At 28.5% G+C, this 27,047-nt stretch overlaps 1 protein-coding gene and 1 long non-coding RNA gene across 4 annotated transcripts in view; one reads left to right on the forward strand and one right to left on the reverse strand.

The window, feature by feature from the left end:
* Positions 1 to 27,047, reverse strand: part of LOC113004885 — a 63,264-nt gene that overhangs the window by 14,658 nt on the left and 21,559 nt on the right. Inside the window, exon 3 of one of the 2 annotated variants that reach the window (XR_005576443.1) lies at positions 20,905 to 21,037. The exons of the other annotated variant lie outside the window; for it this stretch is intronic. This is a non-coding gene — a long non-coding RNA (uncharacterized LOC113004885). Of the gene's footprint in view, positions 1 to 20,904; positions 21,038 to 27,047 lie in introns of those variants that run through there. 2 annotated transcript variants of the gene reach the window in all.
* LOC105195515 (putative fatty acyl-CoA reductase CG5065) lies at positions 1,038 to 27,005 on the forward strand. 2 transcript variants are annotated; one of them, XM_039458134.1, is made up of 8 exons: positions 1,038 to 1,045; positions 2,879 to 2,880; positions 11,887 to 12,086; positions 20,827 to 21,066; positions 23,298 to 23,562; positions 24,469 to 24,771; positions 24,849 to 25,056; positions 26,308 to 27,005. In XM_039458134.1, the coding sequence occupies exons 3-8, from the start codon at positions 11,898 to 11,900 to the stop codon at positions 26,612 to 26,614; spliced, it is 1,512 nt and encodes a 503-aa protein (XP_039314068.1). In that variant the 5' UTR covers positions 1,038 to 1,045; positions 2,879 to 2,880; positions 11,887 to 11,897; the 3' UTR covers positions 26,615 to 27,005. The 2 variants fall into 2 exon arrangements, with proteins under 2 accessions (XP_039314068.1, XP_025995255.2); XM_026139470.2 differs by lacking the exons at positions 1,038 to 1,045; positions 2,879 to 2,880 and adding an exon at positions 10,775 to 11,040.

Consider the following 27,047-nt stretch of genomic DNA (forward strand, 5'->3'; position numbering starts at 1 on the left):
ATTACTAATAACTAAACCAAATGGTATTTACTTAAAAATAAATATCTTAAATTTATTATAGAATCTATGCAAAAACAGACATGCAGTCCAAAAAAAAGAATAAAAGTTAATGATACTTTTTCTATTTAATTCACATTTATGTAACACTAATATAATTTATTTGACAAAATAGCACATATCGCGAAAATGTAAAGTTTTTTTTTGTGACCTTATACAGGGTGATTATTAATGACTATTTCCATGTTTTACCATAGGAGCATAATTTACCGATACGTAAATTTACGGATACGTATTTCTAACATATTAAATATTAGAAATTACAAATGCATGCTCCTATGGTAAAAAGTGGGAACAGTCATTAAAAATCTCTCTGTTACTTTTCTATAATTCTAATTAATTCTTAAGAATAACATCTTCTAAGACAATACACATATCTAAGAAGATGTAAAAAAAGTTATAAATTTCTCTTTAAGATAATATATGACATTTTTTTAAGAATAACATCATTCGAGACTTTATTTCGCGGGTGAGGTGGGAGGAAAAAAAATAAATTTTCTAAATATAACCTTAATTAAGAAGCATATAATAATTTTATAATCTGATTAATACCAAAAACTGAGTTTTTCCTTTCCATATCTCATTTTTTACTCTTGTGATCCGTTTTACCAAAAAAAAGATATAATTTTGGGTCTAATTAAGAGTTTTCAAGTTTTTGCATTTCTCCTCCCAACAAAAAAATTTTAACAAAGTTATTAATATTTTATTGATCAACGGATATCTCTAAGACATTATTTTTGATAATATAAGAAAGAGATTACGTACTAAGTTTCACTAATTTAATAAAATAAATAACACTAACAACACAAAGCAGAATACGAATAAGATCTTTCTTTCACCGTTCCTTACGTTAACAATATTTCTGAAAAATTTAAAAAAACTTTTTAAATATGACCCCGACATTTGCATATCTTATACGAGCTTAAATAAATTAGGCAAATTTATCAAAACTCAAAAAGATCAACTTCCAACCAACACTCAATCAAATGTCGTTTATAAAATAAACTGCAAAGATTGCGTGGCCTCATATGTGGGGCAGACGGGCAAATTTTTAAACACTAGAATCATGGAACATAGGAATCATATCAACAGAAACACGATTCAGCATTCTGTTATCACAGATAACAGAATTAATTTGTCACATGACTGGAATAGAGATGAAACATGGAAAAATTTTAAACAAAAGACTGATATCGAAAATAATTTATACCCAAACACAAAAACAGCCTTTAAATTTATAGATAGACACGGATCTCTTAGACCCGTTATATACTGAACTGTTTACTAATGCTTGACATATCCATCTCTTACTTCGCTTTGGATTTGATGTTTATTTATTATAGATTCACTGGAAACTTCATTATACCGCTCAGTTTTCTGTAATCTTTCGTTCCATCCACATTGCTGTTACTTTGTTCGTCCGCTTGTATTTGGTAAACAATTCTTTATCGTGTAAGTTATAATAATTTATCTCCGCAAATTTCTTTTCAGTGTATTTTGTTATTTTTTTCATTATTCAATGTTTTTGCATAGCGCTATTTTTAGAAAAATATTGTACTCTCTAAATTTTTTGGAGTAGAATTTCATCTGAAAGAGTGGAATTCCACTCTAAAAGTGTGAAAATCCTGTCACTCTTTATCAAGACTGATAGGATTTTTATACTTTTAGAGTGGGATTCCACTCCAAAGAATTTAGAAAGTACATAATTGTTTTAGTATGACTATATTCAAAAAATTTTTTTATGCAACAACGCGGACCGTAAGGTGTAAAAAAAAACCCACAATTGTACTGCATCATTTTCGGCTCCGGACCAATTTTTTGTACTTGCGCTACACAAATTTGATTATCAACCATCGCATGTGGAATGAAGTAATAATTTTACACTGAAGATAATCCAAAACGGAGGATCGAAACGTCTGTATTGTGATAATAATTGCTTGTTAACAAGCAATTATTAACAAGCAATTATTAAGAATCAATAAGTATCCTTTCTTAAAGATTGTCAAGGTGACTTGGAAAACGCTGAGTAAATGCTTTCCGATTGCCTCGCACCCACTCTTTTTTTTGGCACGTCGCAGATTTCTAATAAGCTCCGACTTTTCCGAGGAAAACTCCATTTGTATTAGCAGCAAAAGAGGCATTATTTCGCCCCCGTCCTTCGCATCGGAACCAACATCATCCGTATTAATTTCACTTACGATGTGGCATCACTTACGATGTAACATTGAGGATTTGAACTCTGGAACTTTGGAATTTGACTCCACTCTCGTACTGCGTCACGCACACTGCCTCAGTGGATTCTAAATTATTTCCTTTTTGGAAGATTTCTAGTACTGTACAATCAGTAAACGTTGACTCGACGTTAAGAGCATAAGCGTGAGAATGTTATTAGTAAAACAGCATTCTTACATTTATGCTCATAACGTCGAGCCAATGTTTACTGATTATAAAACGTACACGAATTCTTCCGTTTTTTCTGCAATAATCTATCATTATATTCCAGACCCGTCTGAAATTTCGTATCTCTCCCTCTTGATAATGCAAGACGGAGAATAAACAAAAAAGGATAGACGCTTGAGCTCTACCAGGATACGTATTCTGTACGTACGCGAGACTGGTTCTTAATAATACCTGTTGTTATCGCTCTGCAGTTGTTTTGCTATGTAAAATATTTGCGCAACAACACCGACAATTATCTTTAAGAACAAAAAAGCGCGAATACATAGGCACCTAGAATCCTGCACTGAAATTCTGTAACTCTTTACGACAATGTCGGTATGGTTATACTATCGTTGCGCAAATACTGTACATGGTAAAAAAGCTGTGCAACAATAATATAATCACTGCTACCAAGTCTATCTGTACAAATTCAAAGAACGAAAAGATACTACCGAATCAACATAGATATGTGTTCACTATATATAATAGTTATAAGTTTGAGTATTACATTTTATATATGTAACATGAAAGTTGCATCAATTGTAATTATGTTGTAATTATTTCATAATTATAATATAATTTTTTCATGATTTGCGTTTCTTACAAATGCGATTTAATTGTTTGGTATGTTTTTCATCCGAGCTGTATTATGATCTGCACTTATTTAAATCTTACTATTCACACATTCAATAAGATTTCATAACTTAATGAGATTAACCAGTTAAATCGCTTAAAAATAAAGCTCTTCTTTATAAGTCAATTGTAAAGAAATAAAAGCACATCCAGATTTAATCTTTTACACAATATTTAATGGTAAAAAAACCTTTTTCACATTATTAAAATACTTAAGAAACAGCTTATTTCTCACAATTAATTTTTCCATTTTCAGTACAAACTTAGGGTTCAAGAAAATTCAAAAGGATACCAAGTAATCTTTGTCTACATCAATAGAACGTTAGGTTTTTTAAGAAAAAATAATATGCAAAATTTTATATCTTAATATCATATTGTGATTAAGTAGTACCTTAACTATTTGTGATTTTTTTCGATTTTGAAGTTTTTTTTTAATAAAATTAGTTCATCTCGAAGTGTTTTTGATTTAGAGAAGAAGATATCATTAATGTTAGAACGCTACACCAACGACAAACGTTCTTTTGTAACGACATTATAAGTGCTGGAAATATTTAATCGTCATTTTCTCTCGAGGTATATTTTTCCAAGCTGTTATTTTTATAAACTGCACTTATTTAAATTATTTCTTTATTTAAAACAAAGATAAATTTAAATTATCTTATTATTTCTCACAAAAAATTCTCGAAAAAGTGACGATTAAATATTTCCATTTAAAAGAAACACGCAAATCATTAAGAATTATTAAAACGTAAATAACGAAAATGATAACGAAAATAAAGGTGCAATCTCACGGCGCATAGCTTGACGAGCTTCCACGTGGCAATTTGTCATGTTCTATATAATTTAGAAATAAATCTTGATATAACAAATATTTGGTAATATTTATATCATAATTACTTGTACCTAATGCTTCTTTTATATAATATAAATTTGCAAATGATGCATATTGTTTACATAACAAATATGTAATGCTTCAACATATAGGATTTAAACTTGAAATTATGATATGTTGAAATTATGATATGTAGATGTTATATAAAAAAAAGTAATTAATTATAATAAGATAATATAAAAATACCATCATTTTTTTTTACTGTTTAACTAATTACAATTTTTCTTTATTACAAAAAATGTTTTTTAAATGTTAAAAATATATTGCTTTGTTCTCATAGGACTGGAAGAATACGAGCACAAAATGCAAATATTCTGCTTAATTTCAGCCGTCAATCTGCTAACACAGCCTATTAGAAGGCTTTGTCTTATTTTCCAATAAACATAAAATCATTACTATCATGTTATTATGATATTTAATATCATGTAACGTTTTCAAACATGTCATAATTATTTAACGTTGTATACAGCATCAATATAAACAAATTTTAATTATAAATAATGATTTCAACAATGTTTCATAAAAAATAATATAAAAAAATTATTTATTTAAAACATTTATATAATATTATTAAAATATTTAAAAATACATGTGAAATCAATATTTCTAAATGTTACTTTAATGTATCTTATCAAATAGGTTTTGCTCGTCAAAATTTCCGCTCGTCCAGTTGGCAAAAAAAAATAAAGCAATGGTAACATATTCAAAATTTGTTCAATTTAAAAATTTTTAAAGCATTTCTATTACATTTTATATCATAAGATTTTCGAAACATTTCTGTTGCAAAATTTCATGTGACATTTGGCAGAATCCTTTTAGAAGTGTTACACATGAAATGTGAAAGGTTAAAACCTTATTGAAAATTTTCTGCAATAATTGATGTTGTATCGGAAAAATCCTAAAAAAAATTCTTAAGAAATTTTTCTTATAAATTATAAAAATAAAGTTTTATTACCAATTATAAAAAAAATATAGAACATTCAACACATTCACAATAAAATTACATAAACTATCATGGAGAACTTATTACACATATATTGAAAAGTTTATAACCAACCAAATCATTATGTAAAAGTGATTCTAATTGCGTGATCTTTCTGATTTTGATTCTAAATAGTTTCAAATATCAAATGTTTATACACATCTTTGTGATATTGACCCTTAATTGTTTATGTAGGAAACCGCTTTCTGATTACAATTCTCAGGATTTTCTCTCGAACATACGAATTTTATATATCTTGTAATTAGTAAGAATTATACTCTGGTTAATTTTTGAAAAAAATTGTCCCAAACATTTTATTTCGGACAAAATTGAACAAATTCGGATTTTTTGTCAGAATTTATCAAAAACTACCAATTTTAATTTTTCAGACAAAAAAACTGTCCGCGAGAAATTCGGGCAAATTTAGAGATAATTCATACTTTTTACCCAAATTTATCCGATAAATACTTACAAGCAATTTCAAATGTCAATATATTATAATTCCGATAAATTTCGGACAAATTCTGGCAAATTTTTTACCAGAGTATTTTAATTATAAATTTAAGTGTAATATACAATATGAAATTTGCATATTGAATGATGAATGAGTCGTGTACGTTTATCATACGCATCATGATTGATACAATGAAACGGAATGGAAATATGTAATAAAAGCAATAATTATGTTTGAAATATATTGTAACCCTATTCGTTTTAAAATTTTCAAATAGAATAAATCATTCGATATTGTAAGTCGATGTCATGTTCGTCCGAACATGTGGAGCGCGACAGGTTAATATTTATTACTCGTAAATACTTCCTTCTCCTTCTTTTTACCTGAACGCTCGTATAATGTCTATCTCCTCACATTGCTTTATGACGTCAGAAGCGAGACGGGTCGTACGGGTTTTGCCTTTCACTGTAAATTAAACTTTTTTTGTACTCATGGATGATAACATAAATTGATGAAATAATTCCAGCGAACATGGAGATTTTTTTCGATCCATCAAACAGTTTCGAGGTTCATTCGATTAACTCATGGTTATTGCGTTTATTTCCGGAAATAGATGAGGATCGTGAGTTAATCTGTGCGTCAGAAGTTGACGTCATCTCTTATCATCTCTTAGGGCCAGTTTCACAACCTACGGTTAACTTAACTAACCGGTTAAAAGTCAATCGTGATTGGTTATTTTTGGTCAATTTTACTTAACGACAAATGCAATTGGTCAATTCCGATAGAAGAATCAGCCGATTAAGTTAACTGAAGGTTGTGAAACTGGCCCTTATATTGGATGATATAAACTGAGATCATTTTTCGATTCCTGGATTAATTAAATGATTTCTATTAAATTCAATCAGCTACAATTACATTCCTTTCCGCAGAAAATATAGAATTGCAAATTAACTACATTTCTACATACTTATATTTAGCTAAAAAAAATTGGTTAGGTAACAAAAATTTAAAATCATGAAAAATGAGCAACAGCAGAGACGTCAAAGAGATTAGGTATTACAAGTAATGCCATTATATGTAAGGCCTATAATACTACACATAGGCTTGGTTAAGACGCAGGACCGTTAGCAACTTCAACGATAAAATGTCATATAAAATTTTGCAACAGAAGTGTTTCTAAAATCTTGTGATATGAAAATCTGTCGCATGAAGTAGATTTTCAAATTGGATTCTTTAAAATTTACAAATTGGGTAAATTTTTTTATGGGTATGTGTACGTAATCAAGTAAAAAATTTGCTTTATTGCTTTTGCCGATTTAATAAACAAAAAATTATCAAGTGTACTCTTCAGTGTATACTAAATTTATATAGTAGAAATAAATGCTGCGCAAATAAAATATTATTGTCTTATATAACATTTAATCTTATTAATTATTTTTTATGTGTTATGCGTACTTTTTATTAAATATTTCAGAAATTATATATTTATATTTACTATATTAATTAAATTGCAGATAATAAATAAAAACATAGAATAAGAATACTATTTATATTTTCAAAGACGGAAAGTAACAAATAAGAAATGCAGTTACTTATTACTGTTATTTTTTTATAATTCTTGTTTAAAATTGGTAATGAGTTCAAAATTGTCCATAATGGTAAAGTCAGGGTTAGAATAATCACTTTTGACAATCAACTCGTTAAGTAACGACTCACCTAACAAGTTATTTTTTTCAATGAGTAATGCTTAATAACAACGAGTTGCTTGTCAAAAATAACTGTTCCACTAGCATTACATCATGTCAAATTAAACGTCATTATCAAATCGTTATTATTAAAAAAATAAAAGTAATAATAACGGTAAAATAACGACTTCGCATTCGTGTGTGTGAAGCTGGCGTATCATTTCATGGAAACTCACGAAATGTTGAGAGTTCTGGCTTTATTTACGAGGTGTGTTCAAAAAGTATCGCGAATTTTGTGTTTTTTCAAAAATTATTTATTTATTCATGAATATCTATTTTGTCCCCTTCAAAGTAATCCCCATGAGATATTATACACTTGTGCCAACGGTTTTTCCAATCTTCGAAGCACTTCAAAAAATCATTTTTTTTTATCTTGTTCAGCTCCTCCTTCGATGCCGTCTTTATCTCGTCAAGCATAGCGTAACGTCGTCCTTTCATGGGCCTCTTCAGTTTAGGGAACAAGAAAAAGTCACAGGGGGCCAGATCTGGGGAATACGGTGGCTGCGGCATCATTAGTGTGTTGTTTTTGGCCAAAAAGTCGCGCACAAGCAACGATGTGTGAGCAGGGGCGTTTGGTACGAATTTCGCGGCGACCCGTCTCATGCCCAAATCATTGATAAAAATCGAATGGCACGAGCCAATCGATATGTTTAGGTCCTCAGCAACTTCTCTAACGGTGATTCGACGATTGGCCAATACCATTTTCTCCACTTCATTAATTTTTTCGTCTGTTGTTGAAGTGCTCGGGCGTCCGGCACGCTCTTCGTCGTTCACATCTTCTCGGCCTTCTGAGAACATTTTGTACCACCGATAAACGTTGCTTCGGTCCAAGGTAGCTTCTCCGTATGCCACAGTCAACATTCGGAATGCATCCGCGCACTTAATTTCGTTTTTCACACAAAATTTGATACAGGTTCTTTGATCCATTTTTTTGAATAGGTAAAAATCGAAGACGATCCAAAACACGTGCAAGCAAAGCAGCTGTCAACAATTAAGTGAACATTCAAAATGGCCGAGCTTGTCGGCATAAGTGAGAGACATGAGTACCAACATAACGCCACAAAAAGATCGAAATTCGAATATACGTAACCCGCGAAAATTCAAAATTCGCGATACTTTTTGAACACACCTCGTATACGCCGAAAATCTGCGCATTTTTCGCTCCATACCGTAGCTGCTACGGACATACACCAATCGAGCGGGAAAAAAGGTGGATCCAGCCATATAGTTCCGCCGACTGAAAATGTGGATCCATTGGCGCCACTGTACGACCTAGAGAAAGCGTCACACGAAAATCGACGGCATGGCCTCTCTCAGGTTTCTCTCTGGTTCTGGCCTTTAAAGCGAAAAAAACGTATAGGACAAAGTGAGACGCCAGGTTCACACAGCGTCTCAGTTTGTCCTGCGTCATTTTCCAGACCCAATTCTTGTAGGATTTTAAAAGATCTATAGTTCTAGATGAGTTCTAGAAAGAGTTCTAGCGTTTAACATAGTTTATTTAATAAAAAAAAAAAAAAAATTATTATAAAACATTTATTTTATAATATTACATAATAGAGTTCCGTGTACAAAAAAATATTTTTCCTCCAGTTCTGAATGTATCTAAACGCCTTCCGAAGAATTCCGGTCGATTGCATAATTTATTAGTTAATAATAAATTATTAACTCCCGCCAAACACGTATTTTGTCATATATGGGTGAGACGCTGGTCTTTTTTCAAGAGTTCTGTGTACCAAAAAATATTTTTCCAATAGTTCTTAACGTAACAAAGCGCCTTCCGAAGAGTTCCGGTCGATTGCATAATTTATTAGTTAATAATAAATTGTTAACTCCCGCCAAACTCGTATTTTGTCATATATGGGTGAGACGCTGGTCTTTATTCGAGAGTTCTGTGTACCAAAAAATATTTTTCCAATAGTTCTGAACGTATCTAAACGCCTTCCGAAGAGTTCCGGTCGATTCTACTATAAACGATGTTACTACTTTAACAAACTACAAGTATTATACCCTCTCTACTTAATTACGACGAGTTAAACTTTTGAGACTTCGATCTTTAATCAAATTGATCGTAAATCAAATAACAATTTAGCGTAAAGTTCATCAAAATGCAATTATTAATATATTGTTTAAACTGATGTATTATTGATATTATTTGATAATAATAAATCAAACATTAATTAAGCAAAATAATATTTTTTCTTATCGAAACGTAGACCTTTGTTTAAAAAATTACAAAATAAATTTTTTTAAATATAATTTTATAATATAATATATCATAAAAATATTATTCTTAATCCTTCGCGGATAAACTAAACGCGAAACAGTATCACTGTATGCACTGCTTGGCCGTGAAACACAACTAAAAAAAAAATAAGGAAAGAGACTTTTCGTATTTTGTTTTTTCAATAAACACAATAGTGCCTCGCACTAAGTGAAAGCGTATAACGATATATAACGAAGAAGAAATACCGAGATATAAATAAGAGCTATTACAGTGGTAACGTGTAATAATAACTATTATGATGATTAATACACTAGTATTTGCTATTATAAAATTAATATTTAAACATAGATTTAATTTCAACTGAACAAATAATTAAAACACAGCACTGTTTTCATAAAAACTAAAAATGTGTTTAAGATTACGTATAAAATAACATTATGTACCAAGAGCCAGCCTTGACCGTTGTTGACGATTTTGTACTTACTTCGTGTGATTCCACTTATATGCATTAGTGCAAATTATTATCGTTTAATATTATTTCTTCTTAAAAATATTATTTTTAATATAATATTTGGAATTATAAAAGTAATATTTAATTCACAATTAACAATAAGCCTAATTAGCTTTATTACAATTTATTGGTTTATTTTTAGTCTATTGAATTTGTCTTTCGACAAATTTCAATTTGATTGTAAATGTATTTTAAAATTCTCAGGATCAATAATGGATAATGAATAAATATTTTTGAAAAAATATATAACGTTTTTGGCAACTCTAAATACGCCATTATAAAGTATCTTTGAAGTCATAAAAATTTATTCGTTTCAAAGAGACGTTTATAAGAGCACTTACAAAAAAAGATATTCTAAAAATAGTTGTGCACAAAATTATCAAGATAAACATCATTGACTCGCTGTAAATCCAAAACCTCAAATTTTATAAAAATTAAAGATTTTCTTCAGCGAAAATAATGGCAAAATGATGAATGAAACTTAATCACTCGTGTCTCGAATACGCTGCAAGGTCACGGAAATCATTGGGAAATCCCGAGATGATTCAGCGTTTCTTTTACGTCCACATCATGCAGCAATGTAAAGAATCTTGGATAGAACCCAAATTATTTGCTCCTGTACATGAAACAATAAATATATGATTAGCAGAGCATTGCGGTGAACTCGAACCCGAATGCCACCTGTGGATCTCGGGAAATTGTCGTAAAATATGTAAATTTGCTACGTGAATGAAAATAAAATTGCGGCGTAAGACCGCGACAGAGGAGACAGTGAATCCGTTTGGTTCTATCAGTGCAACTACCTGGGCGGGAAGAGAGAACGCGAGACCTTGAGAAAAACTCGCTACCGCCCTCAAGCCTTCGTTTATCGGACACTGGCACTGAACGAAGTCGAAGTCAAGAAAGGCTCGGAGACGACCGTGCGGTCAGCCGTGTAACAGGAATAAAACCATCGTCGACGGCGAATTTACATTCAGTCCGTCTCGACAGTTCCTACGACATGGAACAAGAGTTTGCCAAGTGACTTTTCTACTGCCAAGTGACTTTGTTTGCTAGTTGTTTAGTGCACGCGCTCCATTTTTCAAACAGGAAGTGCATTATCCGTTCGTATGCTCGTACCGTAGCATTTTTTTAAACAGATTTATTGCAATTTATTACAATTTTAAGGCACCTATTAAATCTACAAAATACACATTATTTTTTACATTATACATGTAATATTGTTATATATAACTATTATCTATATAATAACTATACAATATACAATTATTATGTATATAGTGCACCTATTGTGCATGTATTTATACATACGTTATTTTTCAAAATTTATATATACAAATATCGCTTATTGGCTGCAACAATGACGCGAGTAAAGAATCATCATTTTTGAGCTGACTGCAAGAAAAGACAATTCCGATAAAAATTTAATACACTAAATAAAAGGCTAATATTACATTTATTCCTCCATAATCACTCAAATTATTACATTATAATCACATTTAAAGACATTATAAAATTATAATAATTCAAAATGTTCAAACTGGAAAGCTTTGGAAAATACATACACATAAAATAATAAAAATTGAAATTTTTTAAACTATAAAACAAGAATCAAACGGTTTCATAGTTCTTATGCTTTTTTTTCGTTTCCTTTATTTATTACAAAAGCAAATATTTTGTCGATTGTAAAAGAATGAATAGTCAATAAAAGCAAAAAGAAGTTGTGTTTAAACGAATCTGTATTATCATTAATATGCCACGACTAAACTGTAACAAAAGAATTTATGCATCATCAAGCCTTTTTCGATAATTATATAAAGGCTCATAAAATAGAAAAAAAGAGCATTAAACTAATTATAAACATCAAAATCTCCAAGAAAAAAATTATTACAGATTCCTATAGATTTCTTTTTTTTTTTTTTAACAAATCGATGTATTTGTTATTCCAGTTTTCTCAAAAATGACTACAAAATCGATACCCGAATGGTTTGCCAATAAAAACGTTCTCGTCACTGGGGGCACTGGATTCATGGGAAAAGTTCTAATTTCCAAATTGTTACTAAGTTGCCCCGACATTGGAGACATCTTTTTAATAATCAGGAAGAAGAAAAGTTATGATTCGCATGCAAGGCTGCAGCTCATACTGCAGGTATGTTGAAAATTATGCATAACAATAGTTCCGTTTCACTTCACTTGAGTTAAAAAATAATCTCTTCATAAATTTCTAAGTCGTGAATAGCATACAGTTTAAAATTATTAATACGCACGTTTTTGTTTCAATAAAAAGACAGTTATGACAAAAATATGTAAACTCTGAACATCCAAATATAATAGTATTAAATAGCAATATTCCTGATCAAAATGAATATAAAAATACTGTTCCATTTATAAAGAAGAGATTATAAACGATAAGATAGAAAAAGCAAACTTATTACTTGCAGCAGAAGATATAGAATTGTCATTTAGTTTCACTTGCTTTTTTACCTAATACAAATATATCTTTTAAAATAATGTACTTTCATTTATATGTTTGTTAGCAATAAATATTTATACTTGTTATTATTACTTTCTTTTGTTTTACATAATTACTGCATTACTAAACGTTACATCAATTACTTTCATCAATTTCAATGCACGCGGTAAAGAAAATGTATATTTGAATCCTTAATGTAACTGTAATACGTAATAATTACTAAAAAAAATTTCTGCACCTTTAATTGCGTATTTTATATTAATTCTAGTAAAAAATTACTTGGAAATTTAACGCAGATTATCAGTAATATAAAATCAAAAGTTATTATTACATAAAATGGTAATTATACTAATTGTTTGCACAATTAGAATAATTACCATTTTATGTAATAATAACTTTTGATTTTATATTACTGATAATCTGCGTCAACGCATCGATCATTCTAGTAATTTTCATAATTGAGCAGATGTTGTTCTCTATTATTTAACTAATTTTACTTTTTAACTCGGTGTTTGTTTACTAGATTTGAGAAAACATGTACGTAAAAAAAGTGCTGTATTATATATGTTAATTAAACAAAAAGAATTTTTTAATAAAAAATGTAAAAATTGTTTAATATTTAGCATGTAATTTTATATTGATTAAATATAATTTAATAAAAAAACAATAATAAAAATAATAAGTTTGAATAATAAAATTTTAATAATAAATATCAATAATAAAAAGATGCGCTAAATTGGAAATAAAAATTACATAGAAAATTACATAAAAAATTACATTAAATTTAATATCATATTATCATATGTTTTAATAATTCCAATGAAAACAATAATGAGGATAATATACTGTAGACTCTAAAATATTTATGTTTTAATATTTCTACGTATTTCTTTATTTCTATATTTAAATATTTTTTATATATTTCAATACGTTTATATAAATTAAATACAACTTGAAATCAATGTAATTAAAAAAAAAATTTTTTTAATTTTTTTCAACATTATGAATGTATTTATTTATAAGAAAACGAGAATTTAATTAAAAATAAAAAAAATAATGCAAAAAACTTACTGTGCAACAATTTTCACCACATTGCATGTTTTAAATAATTAATAAAATATATATTAATTTTTTTTTATTATAGATAAAATAAAAATATATATTTTGACCGGCACAGCAAAATTCTTTGTATTAAATTTTCTATACTTTAAATTAATCCTCTAAATTGTTTTCTTTAAAACCTACATAATTTGTATATATTTTTAAAAATTAAACTGAATAAAAATTTAAAAATTAAAAAAATATTTTATCTGAAAATATGTCTTGTGAATTTTACAATCGTATTAAGATACATATTCACAAATTCATATACAGACATATATGTTTATAGTTACTTATATATGGTTAAATTCATAAAAAGTATAAATAAATTAAATTTAATATTGTATAAAATTTAATATTGTATATATTTTTTTTACTTCATTATTACTATAATATAAATAAAATGTAAATAAAATAAAATATAAAATTTATACTAATTTTTACTAATAAAAATCCCTTCTAAAAGAAAGCTTATCAGCAAAGCATACTGTTGTCGCAATGTATGCTCATTTTTTTCGCTGCGCATACCTTTTAAGATCGGCTGTCATCGCGAAGTTAGCAAATAATACTTTGCACAGAATCATCGAAATTAATTATCATTGCAACTTTATTTTAAAATTAAAAGTAAAAAAATATAATAAGAAGCTAAGTAACACGCGCGGGGCGTCTATAATGTCTGGCAGTATTAAAACGTAATGTAAAAACATATTTCAATATTACACACAAGAACAAAAAAAATTTAGAAAAAAAGAACAAAAAAATATGCATTTATATGCTGTTATGATTTGATGTAGAATCACTGAATAGTCAAATTCCTTATAAATTAGAATTTTGCTCCTGTGTGTATTTCAATATTCTTTCTTTTTTTAATTTCTTTAAATATTACTTTAATTTAAAGATTTTATTAGTTATTACCAATCTCTATTAAGAGACTCAATTGATCCAATTGTAAATTGATCCGATTGTAGATTAAAATTTGAAATGCACTTTTTCATGTTCTGCATCAGATTAATAGTAAATTCCTCTAACCGAACAATTAGGAATATGCCTTATCGTTTGATGTGGATTGTAAAATGAATGAGCGGTAGAAGATCGATGTATTATGTAAGATCGATGCTGTATGCATTTTTATATTGTTGCGCTGAAGAGAACCTGAAGGAGGTCCAACGGTACGTTATGATGTAATCGTTAATTTTGATTGAATAGAATAATATACGCAAAATTGCTCTGCGTCTGTTTAATAAATAGTCTTAATTCTTTTTTAAAAAAATTCTATGTTTGATAATTATTAATTATTGCTGTAATTTTATTGTAATTTACACTAAATTCTATTAAATTAACTAATGTGAGAATTTCAAAATGTTTGTATGGTTTATGATATTTGTATAAAAGGTAAAAAAAAGTATTGAATCAAAAAGATTCTATTATATTAATAATTATTATAACAAATCTTTATATTTAACAAAAGTATAAAATGTAAAATGTTATATGATATGACGTATATATTTTGTAGCTTTTTTCCTTTTTTTAAAGAGTCTCGAGATATTTTATTATTAAAAGTTTTACCTTTAAACTTTTAAGTAAGAAACAATGTATTCTAAGTAAAATGTAAAAATATTAACTAAACTTATAGGAAATTTTTCAAATCTATTAAAATGTTCTCTCTCTCTTTTAATGAAGAACATTTCCTAAATTTTAATATTAATTTTGCAATAAAAATAATTGTACAATATTGATTATCAATCTTAAACGTTTCCAAATTATTTTATTAATTTAACACAGATTAATTATAAATCACAAAATACATATAAGATATGTCCAGACAACACACGATATGAATTCACATATATATATATTACTTTATTTCAACGTTTTTTCGTAATGAATAGCATATATCGTTTATTTCACATTAAATCGAGTAACATTAAAACATTATTTTTAATTCTTTTTTAATTTGCTGTCAGAGAAAAATACAAGATACATATTTCGCGAAAAAAATTTGAGATGCTTTTTCTCATGCAAACATTCAAATTATACTATATCATCGGTTTTGATGTAATACAGTAATTTGAATGTTCGCATTAGCGATGTTTCTTATTTGTGCAACTTACAAGCGTTATTAGAACTTCATTTAAAAAATATCAAATTTTTTTCACGTAACACGTGTCTCACGTTTTTCTCTGTAGAATATGTCAGTAAATTCACATTTAAAAAAATTAAAAATAATGATATTTTTAAGGTGCTCGATTTGACGTGGAATGAGCAAATGCCTAAAGTAATATTATTTATTGTTTTTATGTACTGTGCATTGACGTATTACATAATTCATACCATTTATATACTTTTACAACTAAATTTATTTAATTTTGATGTTTCTTTGAAAATAATTATAATTTTATAAATAAATAATAAAAAATATTTGATGTATTTTGTAAAAAGTTATGTCCAGTAATAATAAAACATATATTACAAATAACAAGAATTCTTTTAAATTTTTATGCAATTGTTACATTTTAACATGAATATATTATAATATATATTAATATAATTATAAAAATAAAATAATATACGTATATATTAAATATCTCTTTGGAATTTATAGATATTTATATTTTTATAAAATATTATTTAATTCATTGGTTTAAGCATTAATTACACAAAACCAATAGTTGAAAAATAAAAAGTTAAATAATAAAATTAGGAATAAAATTAAAATGTAGAGAAATTTTTAAAAATGTCTTATCTTTAAGAATTATTACGATAGTAATCAATTAATGCAAAATTAAAAACATCTGTATTGATATTTAATTATGACAGTTCTCTCTAAAATTTTTTTGATTTTAACAGTTGTGTTACACTGTTTACATATCTCATTAATTAGATAAAGTGATACAATAAGTATAATTAATAATACATAATGTAATATTATTTAATTTTTGCTAATATCATAAAATAAAATAATAATACAGAACAAATATTAGTACTGTCAAATCTATAATACACAAAATATCGTTTTTCATAAAAATTATAGCTAACATTTCAATTTTTTAATCTAATTTTATTTCATTATATACATTAATTAGGAAATAAACGCATGTTATTTTTTTATTTAATCTCGACTACATGTAATGTAATATACATTTCATGAGAAAAAAAGATTATACCCAAAATAATACGGTATATTGATGAAAATCAATAATCCTAAAGAAAGATTCATATTAGTAAAAAGAACAAGAATGTTGAAGTTTTTAAAATTTAAGCTTTGCATTATGACATCTGTTTACAAGATAAACGTAAAGTAAGCGTAAAGATCCTTACATAAAGATACTTACACAATCCAAATCTCATTCGTCAATCAAACTTAAAAACTCAATGAGTTCAAGCATGATGATGATCTAAGATTTAAGATTTACTTTTAGTCAGACGCGTTTGATTAAGTGTAGATGTACAAATCCTCTTTGCTTGCTACACGATTGGAAATGCAAGACATTACCGTGTCTTTTGACAGGTTACGATAAATTACGATAATTATTATAAATGAAGATAGAATTTTTTTCAACTTTTTATTAGTATACTCCTATATGTCAATTGTTAATATATATTGTTAACATTGTTTTAACATTTAACATTGTTAAGTATACAAAATTAAATTATTCAAAACTGCAGGTACCATTCTAAAATTTCGTAAAATCAAAATTGCAAAAAAGTACTTGACTCTAAAATGCATGAATCAGTTTACTTAAATAAAATAAATACGTAGGTATTGCATATCTCGAGATTCTCGAAATTCTGTCACAGTGCGTCTTCTGTGAGAGTTTTAATAAGAGGTTTTAATAAGATGTACATTTATGCAAGCGATTATGTGAGGATAACGATGACACTATCAGCAAATATGCAAGGTATGGAAGAAAGTCTCGTTGTTGCGTACGCTGTGTGTGCATTTTTATGAGCGTAGTTAACAGACGACTTTATCGAAGTGAACAGCTGATATAGCGGAAGCAGATGGCAGGGTTAGATAGTAACTAGTTAAAAGTTAAGTAATAAAATTAAAAAGTTAATAACTTTTCACTGAACTTAGTTAATATTAAACGATTTAGCTTTAGAACACATAAACTTTAATTTATTAACTTTTTTTCTATATAATTTATCTATATTAAAAAACAAAATACATTCCAACATGTAAAACAATATTTCTTATTTCATGTATTTAATTTACAAATAAAACAATAATTAAATTTATTTCATGATCCATGTTACGATTGTTTTAACTAATCTAACTTTACGACTTTCTAATTTAATATTAACAATGCTCTTCGAAATTAACTTTTAATTTAACTTGAGTTAATTTAATCTTAACGCAACTTTCAACTCAATTAATTTTCTGTCCGTGCAACTTTTAACGTAACTAAATTAATTTTATAAGCTACTTGCATCAATCCCGAATATTTTTGAATAAAATTTAAGTACATTCAATTTATCATTACTATCATACAATTCACGTTTCACAGGCATCGAGCCCTCCGATAAAAGTTATATCGAAATGTACAAGTGTTAATTTACACTTAATCACGTCGGTAATCAATAATAAAGTTTCTTTATACCTCTGCGAAAGGCGATTCGTTCTTAATCTTGCGCAATTCGCGAGCATTGCATAATTCTATAAGAAAGGACAAATTCATTCAAGCTCTTTAACCGAAGTGTTCAAAGAAGAGTGTTAATACCCATTGATCAGAGATTTTGGAAAACGATTACTCTATGGAAGAATTACAGGAGTTAGTTTATTAAATACTAAAATAAATCCTGAATTCTCGAGACCCCACCTTTCCTCTCCCGGTCATTTTGTCCGACGCGTCTTCGGCGGGGGATTCATTAAGATTAAGAGATTCAAAAAAAGATGGGGTCTTCCAAACAAATATTATGTAAACGCTCCTCGAGAATAGAAATAAATGCCCGATTTGCGGTATGCCTTATGTAAGTGCACAGTAAATACCACCTATCGCATGGCATCGGGGCCCGAGGGAAGGGAGAGAAAGGGACAGTTACCAGCGCAAGTGAAGACACGTCGGCGCAAAAATACGCGTCTAAGTCGCCGAGGTGGATAATGAACAGGCCCTCGTTGCGATCTCTTCGGGCGCATGCACGTTCGTCGTTAGAATAGCACCGGCCAACAGATCGGCGCGATGGTGAGGCAACGGCACGGTGCGCGGCGGCAGACACGCAACACACAATTCCCGATCATCGGTCGCCGCGATTATTCTGTCGCGAGTGACAGATTTATTATAATTCTAATGCCCTCTCTTCGCACATTTTAACTTTCGTAAGCTATCGGCTTTTTAATAACGATTCGCGCGCGCTTGAAACGCGCCGGGGGTACAACCAGCATTGCGACACGCCGCACGCCGCAAAACGCGTTAAGCGCAATCGCTTCTCTAAACTTTAATGGACCTGCCGATTACGTAGAGTATAACGAAAGGTATTTATGTTACTAGCTTACGTGTGGTAATCGAAGAATATTACTGTACGGTGACGTGAACGCGTCAACTTTTTAATATCGCGTGAAGCAGCGATCCCAAAGGTCTTTCTCTGTTGGTTATTACGTGTATATTCTTTTTGCCCGTCCTTCGCGGAGATGAGATAAAAATCATTTCCTTAGTACCTATATTTCTATAAATAATAATCAAAATTAATCGGAACGGAGCGGGATTTATGCGGAAATCGGTAATGAATAACGATCGAGTGACACGTAATTGTATGTACAGCATTGCCCAGAGGATACGTTTATGCAATTTATCTTATCTTTATCTAGATTACTTTAAGTTATACAGATAAAGATAAGATAAATTATCCTAGATAAGATAAAGATGGTTTAAAATTAATTTTAACTAGATCGAGATAAAATTATATATCGTTTTATCTAAATAATTTTAAGATAACATTGTTGTTGAACAAAACAATTTAGAATATAAAAATAATTCATTCTTTATTCATAAATCTGTATTTTTTAAAAATAAGAGTTCTTTAAACAATTTAACTTGACAAAAAAATATTCCTTTTTGTAATTAAAATGCAAATAAAAATCAAAGTTTAAAAATATAAAGGGAACATATAATTCAATTATATTAACAGAGAACTGATAATTCTCTGTAAGAATTTATAAACCACTGAGTTTTAAAACAATTTTCACATTGCGCTTCTGCTTTCCGATCTGTGTTATCACTTGAAGAAATGGTCACTTCGAGGCTTTAAAGCTATATCCTTAAAAACGTTAGAATATTATTTTTTATTAAATAATATTCCTGAAATATTATTTAATATTAGGTAATAAAAAATGGTTATATGACCACTCCTGATAATATTATATGAATATTATATGAGAAGTAAATAATATTATTTACTTCAATATTTTAAATAAAAATTATATTCTTAGGACATTTTCACAATATTTCACGAATATTTTATAAAGCCGACATATAACATTAATACAACATTCCTATAATATTTAAAAAATATTATTAACCTTATTATAAATGTATATTGTCTCCAATTTTATTTTAAATAAAGAAAAGCTAGCTTTTTTTAAAATATCTAAATTATTCTGAATAACAACAAATATGAAATATTATTTCCATAAGCGCTACAATATTTCTAAAACGTTACATGAATATTATTAAAAATAAAAATAATATTCTGAGAATATTATTCTGAGATTGGTAAACAAAATTATTAGATACATATTATTTTGAGAAGGTAGATAAAAATAAGATAAAGTCATTTCTTCGTCTGTATAATTATCTTGATGATTTTATATAAATAAACAGCAAACTGACTGTGTACCTGGTAAACCGAAATAAATCGTCGCAAATCACCTTGACATCGATCGTACCATCAGATATTTTCAATTTATTTCATCATCTTTGAATCTTTCGAATAACCGTCATCGAAGTGTAAAGAAAAGAGTTTGGTAAGAATCCTCGTTTATTCTTAATTCATGCAAACTCGCGTGCGAAATCGATAAATGCTACTTACATCTCATTCGAATTTCCTTCCAATTCTTGTCTTAGAAAAGAAATTAAAAGAGTGGCACTTTTATAGTTTATCAAAGATCAGGTCGATAACCGACCTGACCTTTGATATATTTAATCGTAAATTAAAGCAGACGAAGCGTTACTTCAATTCGATCGGGTGTTATGAATGACCCACCGTCTGCTTGTCTGCACTGATCACGTTGACTCTAGCTCAGTTATAAATTATGTATGAGTTATCTCAAGCAATTGAGGAAGGTTCATTCACTAGTGAAAATACACTGTGTTTGCAGCAAGAGCCATTTAGGATTCTTAGAGAACAGTATCCGGAACGACTGAAGAAACTGATAGTTATACATGGTGATATAATCGTCGAAGAACTCGCTTTATCCGTCGCGGATAAGGATCGCCTCACAAATAATGTTTCCGTCATCTTTCATATGGCCGCTAATGTCAGGTTCGACATGCCATTGAAAACCGCCATCAAGATGAACACCATGAGCGCTGCAAACGTCATAACGTTAGCAAAACAGGTAAGATCATCCACTGTACTGATCAAAGATAGAGCGATTATATTGATACTATTTAATTTTATATAATGACCGAAGGGAAATTAATTAACACTAATAGAAAACATACACTAGCAATTAATGTTAGCATACTAATATCATTATCATATTATAACTACATATAATTATATATTATTACATTATTAAACAATCATTATCGTATAATGTCATATAACATTACAATAAATATTAATTGACTTATATAATATGTAAATTTGAAATTTCGTTTTACTTATAACCGTGTTATTATTTATATTAATATATTGTGTTATATTTTTGTGTTATCAATTTTTTAATTGCCTTTTTTATTTAAAAAATATTCTTAGTTGTACACTCTTTTTTAATGATGTGTATATATACATGGTGTTCGTTAATGGTTGTCCCCACGTTTTATCATAGAAGCACGCATTTGTAATTTCTAATATAATAATATGTTAGAAATACATATCCGTCGGTAAATCATACTCCTATGATAAAACGTGGGAACAACCATTAACGAACATCCTGTATATATATTTTTTTTACATCAAAGACATTTAAACAAATACGTCATTAGTTCAGACAAGCGCTGAACATAAGTTATTTTACTATACCCTCAAGAAAAAGTGTTTCAATAAATTGATTACTATAACTGATGATATTTCAGGATTTATTAGAACACTTTATCAGTTTTTTTTTTTAAAGATTACTAAATAATATAAATTACATTCATTAATTATTGCTCGACATGAAAAATTGCACTGTGTACTTTGTGTGAGCAAATTCTGGAACACTCAAAGTGTATCAATATTTTTAACGTTATTTCAATGCAATTATAAATTTTTAATGCAAATTTAATAAACTTGAGATATTAATTGATAGTTATGTAAGAAATGTCCAATCTACAAATTATAACTTTTGAATTATTGTAATCAGTGGATAGTTCGTATCTTTTTTTATATTAAATTAAAAAAGGCTGAGTCTAATACGTGCTTAAAATTAATAAAAAACAGTTTTTATCTAAATTTCTAAATAACATTAAATATTATTTGTATTTTTCTCGAAACAGACTTCATGTAGATTAGACGTTTCTTGCATAACTGTGACCAATTATACAATATAATATTAATTATACAATTATCAATTATTATTACTATTATTATTATTATTATTATTATTATTATTATTATTATTAATTGTTGGAAAATTATTTCGATAGTCTGATATAAGTCAAAGTTACTTACAACTGTATGCGGGGGCGTTTGATCACGTTGCGATTGACCACAACTATTCACAGTGCAATTTTTCTCAGAGAACAATTATTAGAATATTTTAAATTAGCTAATTAGTGAGGTAGGCAATCAGGTGTCATCCCTGTAATTTAACCAAGAAATTTTTTTATGGTTAATAAGAAGGATTGGATAGTAACTAGTTAAGAAATTAAATATTAAAGTTCAAAAGTTAATAACTTTTAACTTAACTTACAAAAAAAGGTAACGAAAGTGTCATCCACTTTGAAAGGGTAAAACAGAAACCCCTTTAAAGAAAATCGGTATCGTTCTTTTGAAGCGAATATTGTCGAAACTATAAGAAATAGAAAAAAGCTTTGAATGAAAGTTGAATGGCTTGAAAAGTACTTTAAAATATTGATACAAAATTTTTGAAAATAAAAAAAATTTTATCACTATTATAAAGTACCCTTCGAACATTTTTTTTCTATCTCTTATAGTTTCGACAATATTCGCTTCGAAAGAAAAATACCGATTATCTTCAAAGGGATATTTCACCCCCTAAAAGTGAAAACGGATACGTATAAAAAAATGCATATCCCCTATTTTGATACGTCATACTGAGCTGGATCCTCACTTGTGTCATATTACCGTATCCATGTTTGCGTACCATGATCAGCCAAGTGTGGACGGTGAAGAAACGATTCGGCGACCCGCCGTCCACACTTGGCTGATCATGATACGCAATCATGGATACGATACGATGATATGACACAAGTGAGAATCTACCTTTAAAGGGTCAATCGTCAAAATCGGGGGACAACACTTCTATACCTTTCCTTGTCAGATGATTTTTAATAATTCAATTTTTAACTTTATCTAGTTATTTTTGAAATGTATAAATTTTAATTTACTAACTTATTTCGATATTAAAAAGAACTTTACTCAAGAAGAAAGAGAGTACAAAACAACGAAATTATATTTCAGATGCCTCTACTGGAATCTTTTATTCATATTTCGACGTCTTTTTGTCAATGTGGCGAGCCCGTATTGGAAGAACGAGCTTACCCATCTAGCATCTCGCCAGAAACTATCATTAACTTAGTCAATACGATGACGGATGATGTCCTGGAGTCGATGAGACTGAAATTATTGGGCGAGCAACCGAACACGTACGCCTACAGTAAGGCACTCAGCGAGGAATTGGTGTCAAAGTGCGGACTACCCGTAGGAATCATACGTCCGTCGATAGGTAAGGAATCTTTCCTCAAAAATGTCTTCGATCTTTGCTTGTCGTATGTAGAATGCAATAATTCATTTCTTTTTAAACAACAGAATAAATAGTAATGGGTAGTAATTAGTTAAAAAGTTAAATATTAAATTTGAAAAGCTAATAACTTTCAACATAATTTATTTTTAATAATTCAATTTTTGATTTTAACTATAATTATTTTTTAAACATGTAAACTTTAATTTATTAACTTTTTTCCTAAATTGAAAATTCGTCTATATAAAAAAATAATTATAAAATAAATACATTTCCACATAAAAACTAATATTTCATTGTCATTTCGTATAAACTTGATTTATACAAAATATTAAATTTATTTAATATTCGATATTAAAATTGTGTAATTTAATTTTACAAAATTACAGAATTTCTAATTTAATGGGTTAATTCCAAAATTAATTTAATCTTAATGTAACTTTTAAATGAGTTAGCCTTTGTTCTTGTAACTCTTCAGGTAACTAAATCAATTTTATTATAATAAAATTAATTTCGTTACGCTTATTAGCCATTATTTTTAATAATTTGATTCATTAATTTAAATTATAAAATACAATTATAATATTGATATAATATAAATAACTTATTCAATCTCGTTAATAAGATATTCGATTAAATTTGTATGTACTCATGTTGTGTATTCTACACAAAAAAATGAGATAAAAATAATAATAATAAAATAACAAAGAAAAGAAAATTTTCATACTTTCCTCTTCAAAAAAATCAGTTTTATCAATTTTTTTAACATTCAGTATTTTCGGGAAAAAAGCTCCGTATGGAAAAATTTGTTCTGCAGTTGTGGTACTTTTTTCTTGTGAATTTATCCGCATCACAATTACATCATTAATGAAATATCGACCATGATTTTAGTGACAGCGTCTTATAAAGAGCCTGTGCCCGGCTGGGTGGACAACATGAATGGCCCGACCGGATTAATGATCGGCGCGGGCAAAGGGGTGATACGATCCATGCTTTGCAAATCAAATTACATGGCCGATGTAATGCCCTGCGATATGGCCGTAAATGCGACGATCGCTCTGGCTTGGCAAGTCGGAACGATGAAATCCCCCGAGCCAAAGTTTCTGAATGCCACGACGAACATGGAGAACCGAATTTCTTGGGGTGACGTATTAGAAACCGGGAGAAAACACGTATTTCAAAACCCCTTCTCGCGTAAGGAATATTACATTCAGTTTACAACATCTACCGCAAAGTATGCGATACATCTAACAATACGTGTTTTGTTTTAGAACCGCTCTGGTATCCCGGTGGAGGAATGACCTCCTCCAAAATTGTACACTGGCTTGCCGTTTTATTCTTTCACATTATACCTGCCTATCTGTTAGATATTCTACTCATTATCACTGGAAACAAACCCTTTATGGTGCGAGTACAAAATAGAGTAAACAACGGATTAGAATTGCTTCAATACTATACCATGAAGGAGTGGGTCTTCCGGTAAGAAGTTAAATTTATTTTAAATACCTATACTGAGAAAAAAAATTGTCAACTTGACTGAATCTTTCAACTCGATTAAATTTTTTCACTACAAATATTTATGTATTTTCTACTTAAATACATAAAATACTTAAAAACTTCAGTTTAACCATTTATATAATTAACTTAACTACATATAGAGGGAAATAAAGTATTTAATGCTACTTTAGACAATACGGCTATCCCTATTCTCTTCGTTACTAGATGACAAATTCTAATTCAAGTGTTTATGAAATTATTCCTTTAATAACCAACTGCTAATTCGTTATTAGGTAACGCTAATATATCAATATACAATTAGTTGAAAATTGTTATAAGGTATTTTTACTTTTGAACACTTTGACTGTACTTTTCCAAGGTACATTTTAGTATTTAATTATACATACATTCATACATATTACATACTTTCTCATTGTTTCTAAACTTGAGCGTATTATCATACAAATGTATGTATATTCGAGTGTTTGTTTGTTATTTCACGTTTTTTTTCGTACACATTACAAGTTATGTAAAGTTGAACAATAACATGGGTCTTTGCTAATATAGCTTTTTAAGTGAACTTTTGATAACGAAATATTTCTTCGATAAGTCGATTGTCACTCTAGAGGGCTTTATTCAGAAACATTAGAGATATTATTTTATCCTTATTGCTTAATGTTAAACAAGGATAAAATAATATAGCTAATTATATCTTTAATGTTTCTGAACGCAAAAAATTTTAAATCAGAAAAAGTCTAAATAATCTAAAAATTAAAAATGTACAAATAATTTTATAACATAATACGGTTTGTTTTTTAAACTAAATCAGTTTTTAAAATTTATGTTTGAACCAATATATCATATTAACTTCACTTTTTCTCTTCTATCGATAATGTAATGCGTCACATTTTTACAAATCACGTCCTGAATAATAAATATTTTACTATTTTGAGTCTAACATTTGTTAAACATCACTTAAACGAATATAATTGTTAACATTTCAATATAAAATATTGCTTATTAACAAAACTATTCAACAAAGTGAAAAATGGGTATACACATTACCCTCTTTTCCTCTATATTTAACTTAAATACCTAAATTTGAATTGAAGAAATTCAATTCAAATTGAAAAATGTAGATAACAATTTTTTTCTCAATGTTCCAATCAATTAAAATAATTAATAATTTATCAATATTTTTTTTACTCTTCTGATACGTGAATTTAATTGCAGTAATGACAACCTGCGCGATTTGCAGCATCAGTTATGCCCCACCGATAAAAAAATATTTTTCATGGATACGAAGGTTATTCATTGGAACGAATATATATTAGCGTACGTCTTGGGTACGAGGCAATATTTTCTAAAGGACGATCCTTCGACACTACCACGAGCGAGACGAGTCTTTACGTACTTGTACTACGCCGATCGTCTGTTGAAATTAATATTCGGGATTTTCCTTATTTGGATAATGTACAACTGGACGATCTCCGCTAAGCCCATTATAGCGATGCTAGTCCAGTCAACTGAAGAAGTGTAGAATATAAAACTTGCTTAATCCTTTGCTTGGACTCCTACAGAGTGATAATGCGTTTCACGTAATTCTTCAAACATTCAAATCTGCAATTATATTAATTAACCTCTAATTTTGGAATTTTCGTAAATTCCTTCGAACAGGAAATATTTTTTTATTCGTGGATTAGCCAATTAGATGAATTCGAGAAAGAGAAACTTGATCTTCGCTCACTCGTGAGAAATAATTTGAATTACTCAGGACTAAAAGTGAAATTAATTATACTTGATATAATTAAACGTAGTTATGCGAAAAAATCAATCTTTGTACCTTCAGATATCTGTACTACAAAATGTTTCTAAACAGATATAATATCTTCAGTGAAAAATAATTACCGTATCTCATATTTTTAATTTTTCATTTTAAATTCACAAAAAAATTATAAGAAATTTATTAAAAA

Source organism: Solenopsis invicta, chromosome 15 (genome assembly GCF_016802725.1).
Source record: "Solenopsis invicta isolate M01_SB chromosome 15, UNIL_Sinv_3.0, whole genome shotgun sequence".
NCBI classification, from domain to species: Eukaryota; Metazoa; Arthropoda; class Insecta; order Hymenoptera; family Formicidae; genus Solenopsis; species Solenopsis invicta.

Excerpts from the sequence above, each read along its gene's own strand:
- LOC105195515 (XM_039458134.1), top strand. The coding sequence starts at position 11,898 with ATGACTACAAAATCGATACCCGAATGGTTTGCCAATAAAAACGTTCTC. Across the intron at positions 21,067-23,297 it reads TCATAACGTTAGCAAAACAG|ATGCCTCTACTGGAATCTTT; the intron begins GTAAGATCATCC and ends ATTATATTTCAG. Across the intron at positions 23,563-24,468 it reads AATCATACGTCCGTCGATAG|TGACAGCGTCTTATAAAGAG; the intron begins GTAAGGAATCTT and ends CCATGATTTTAG.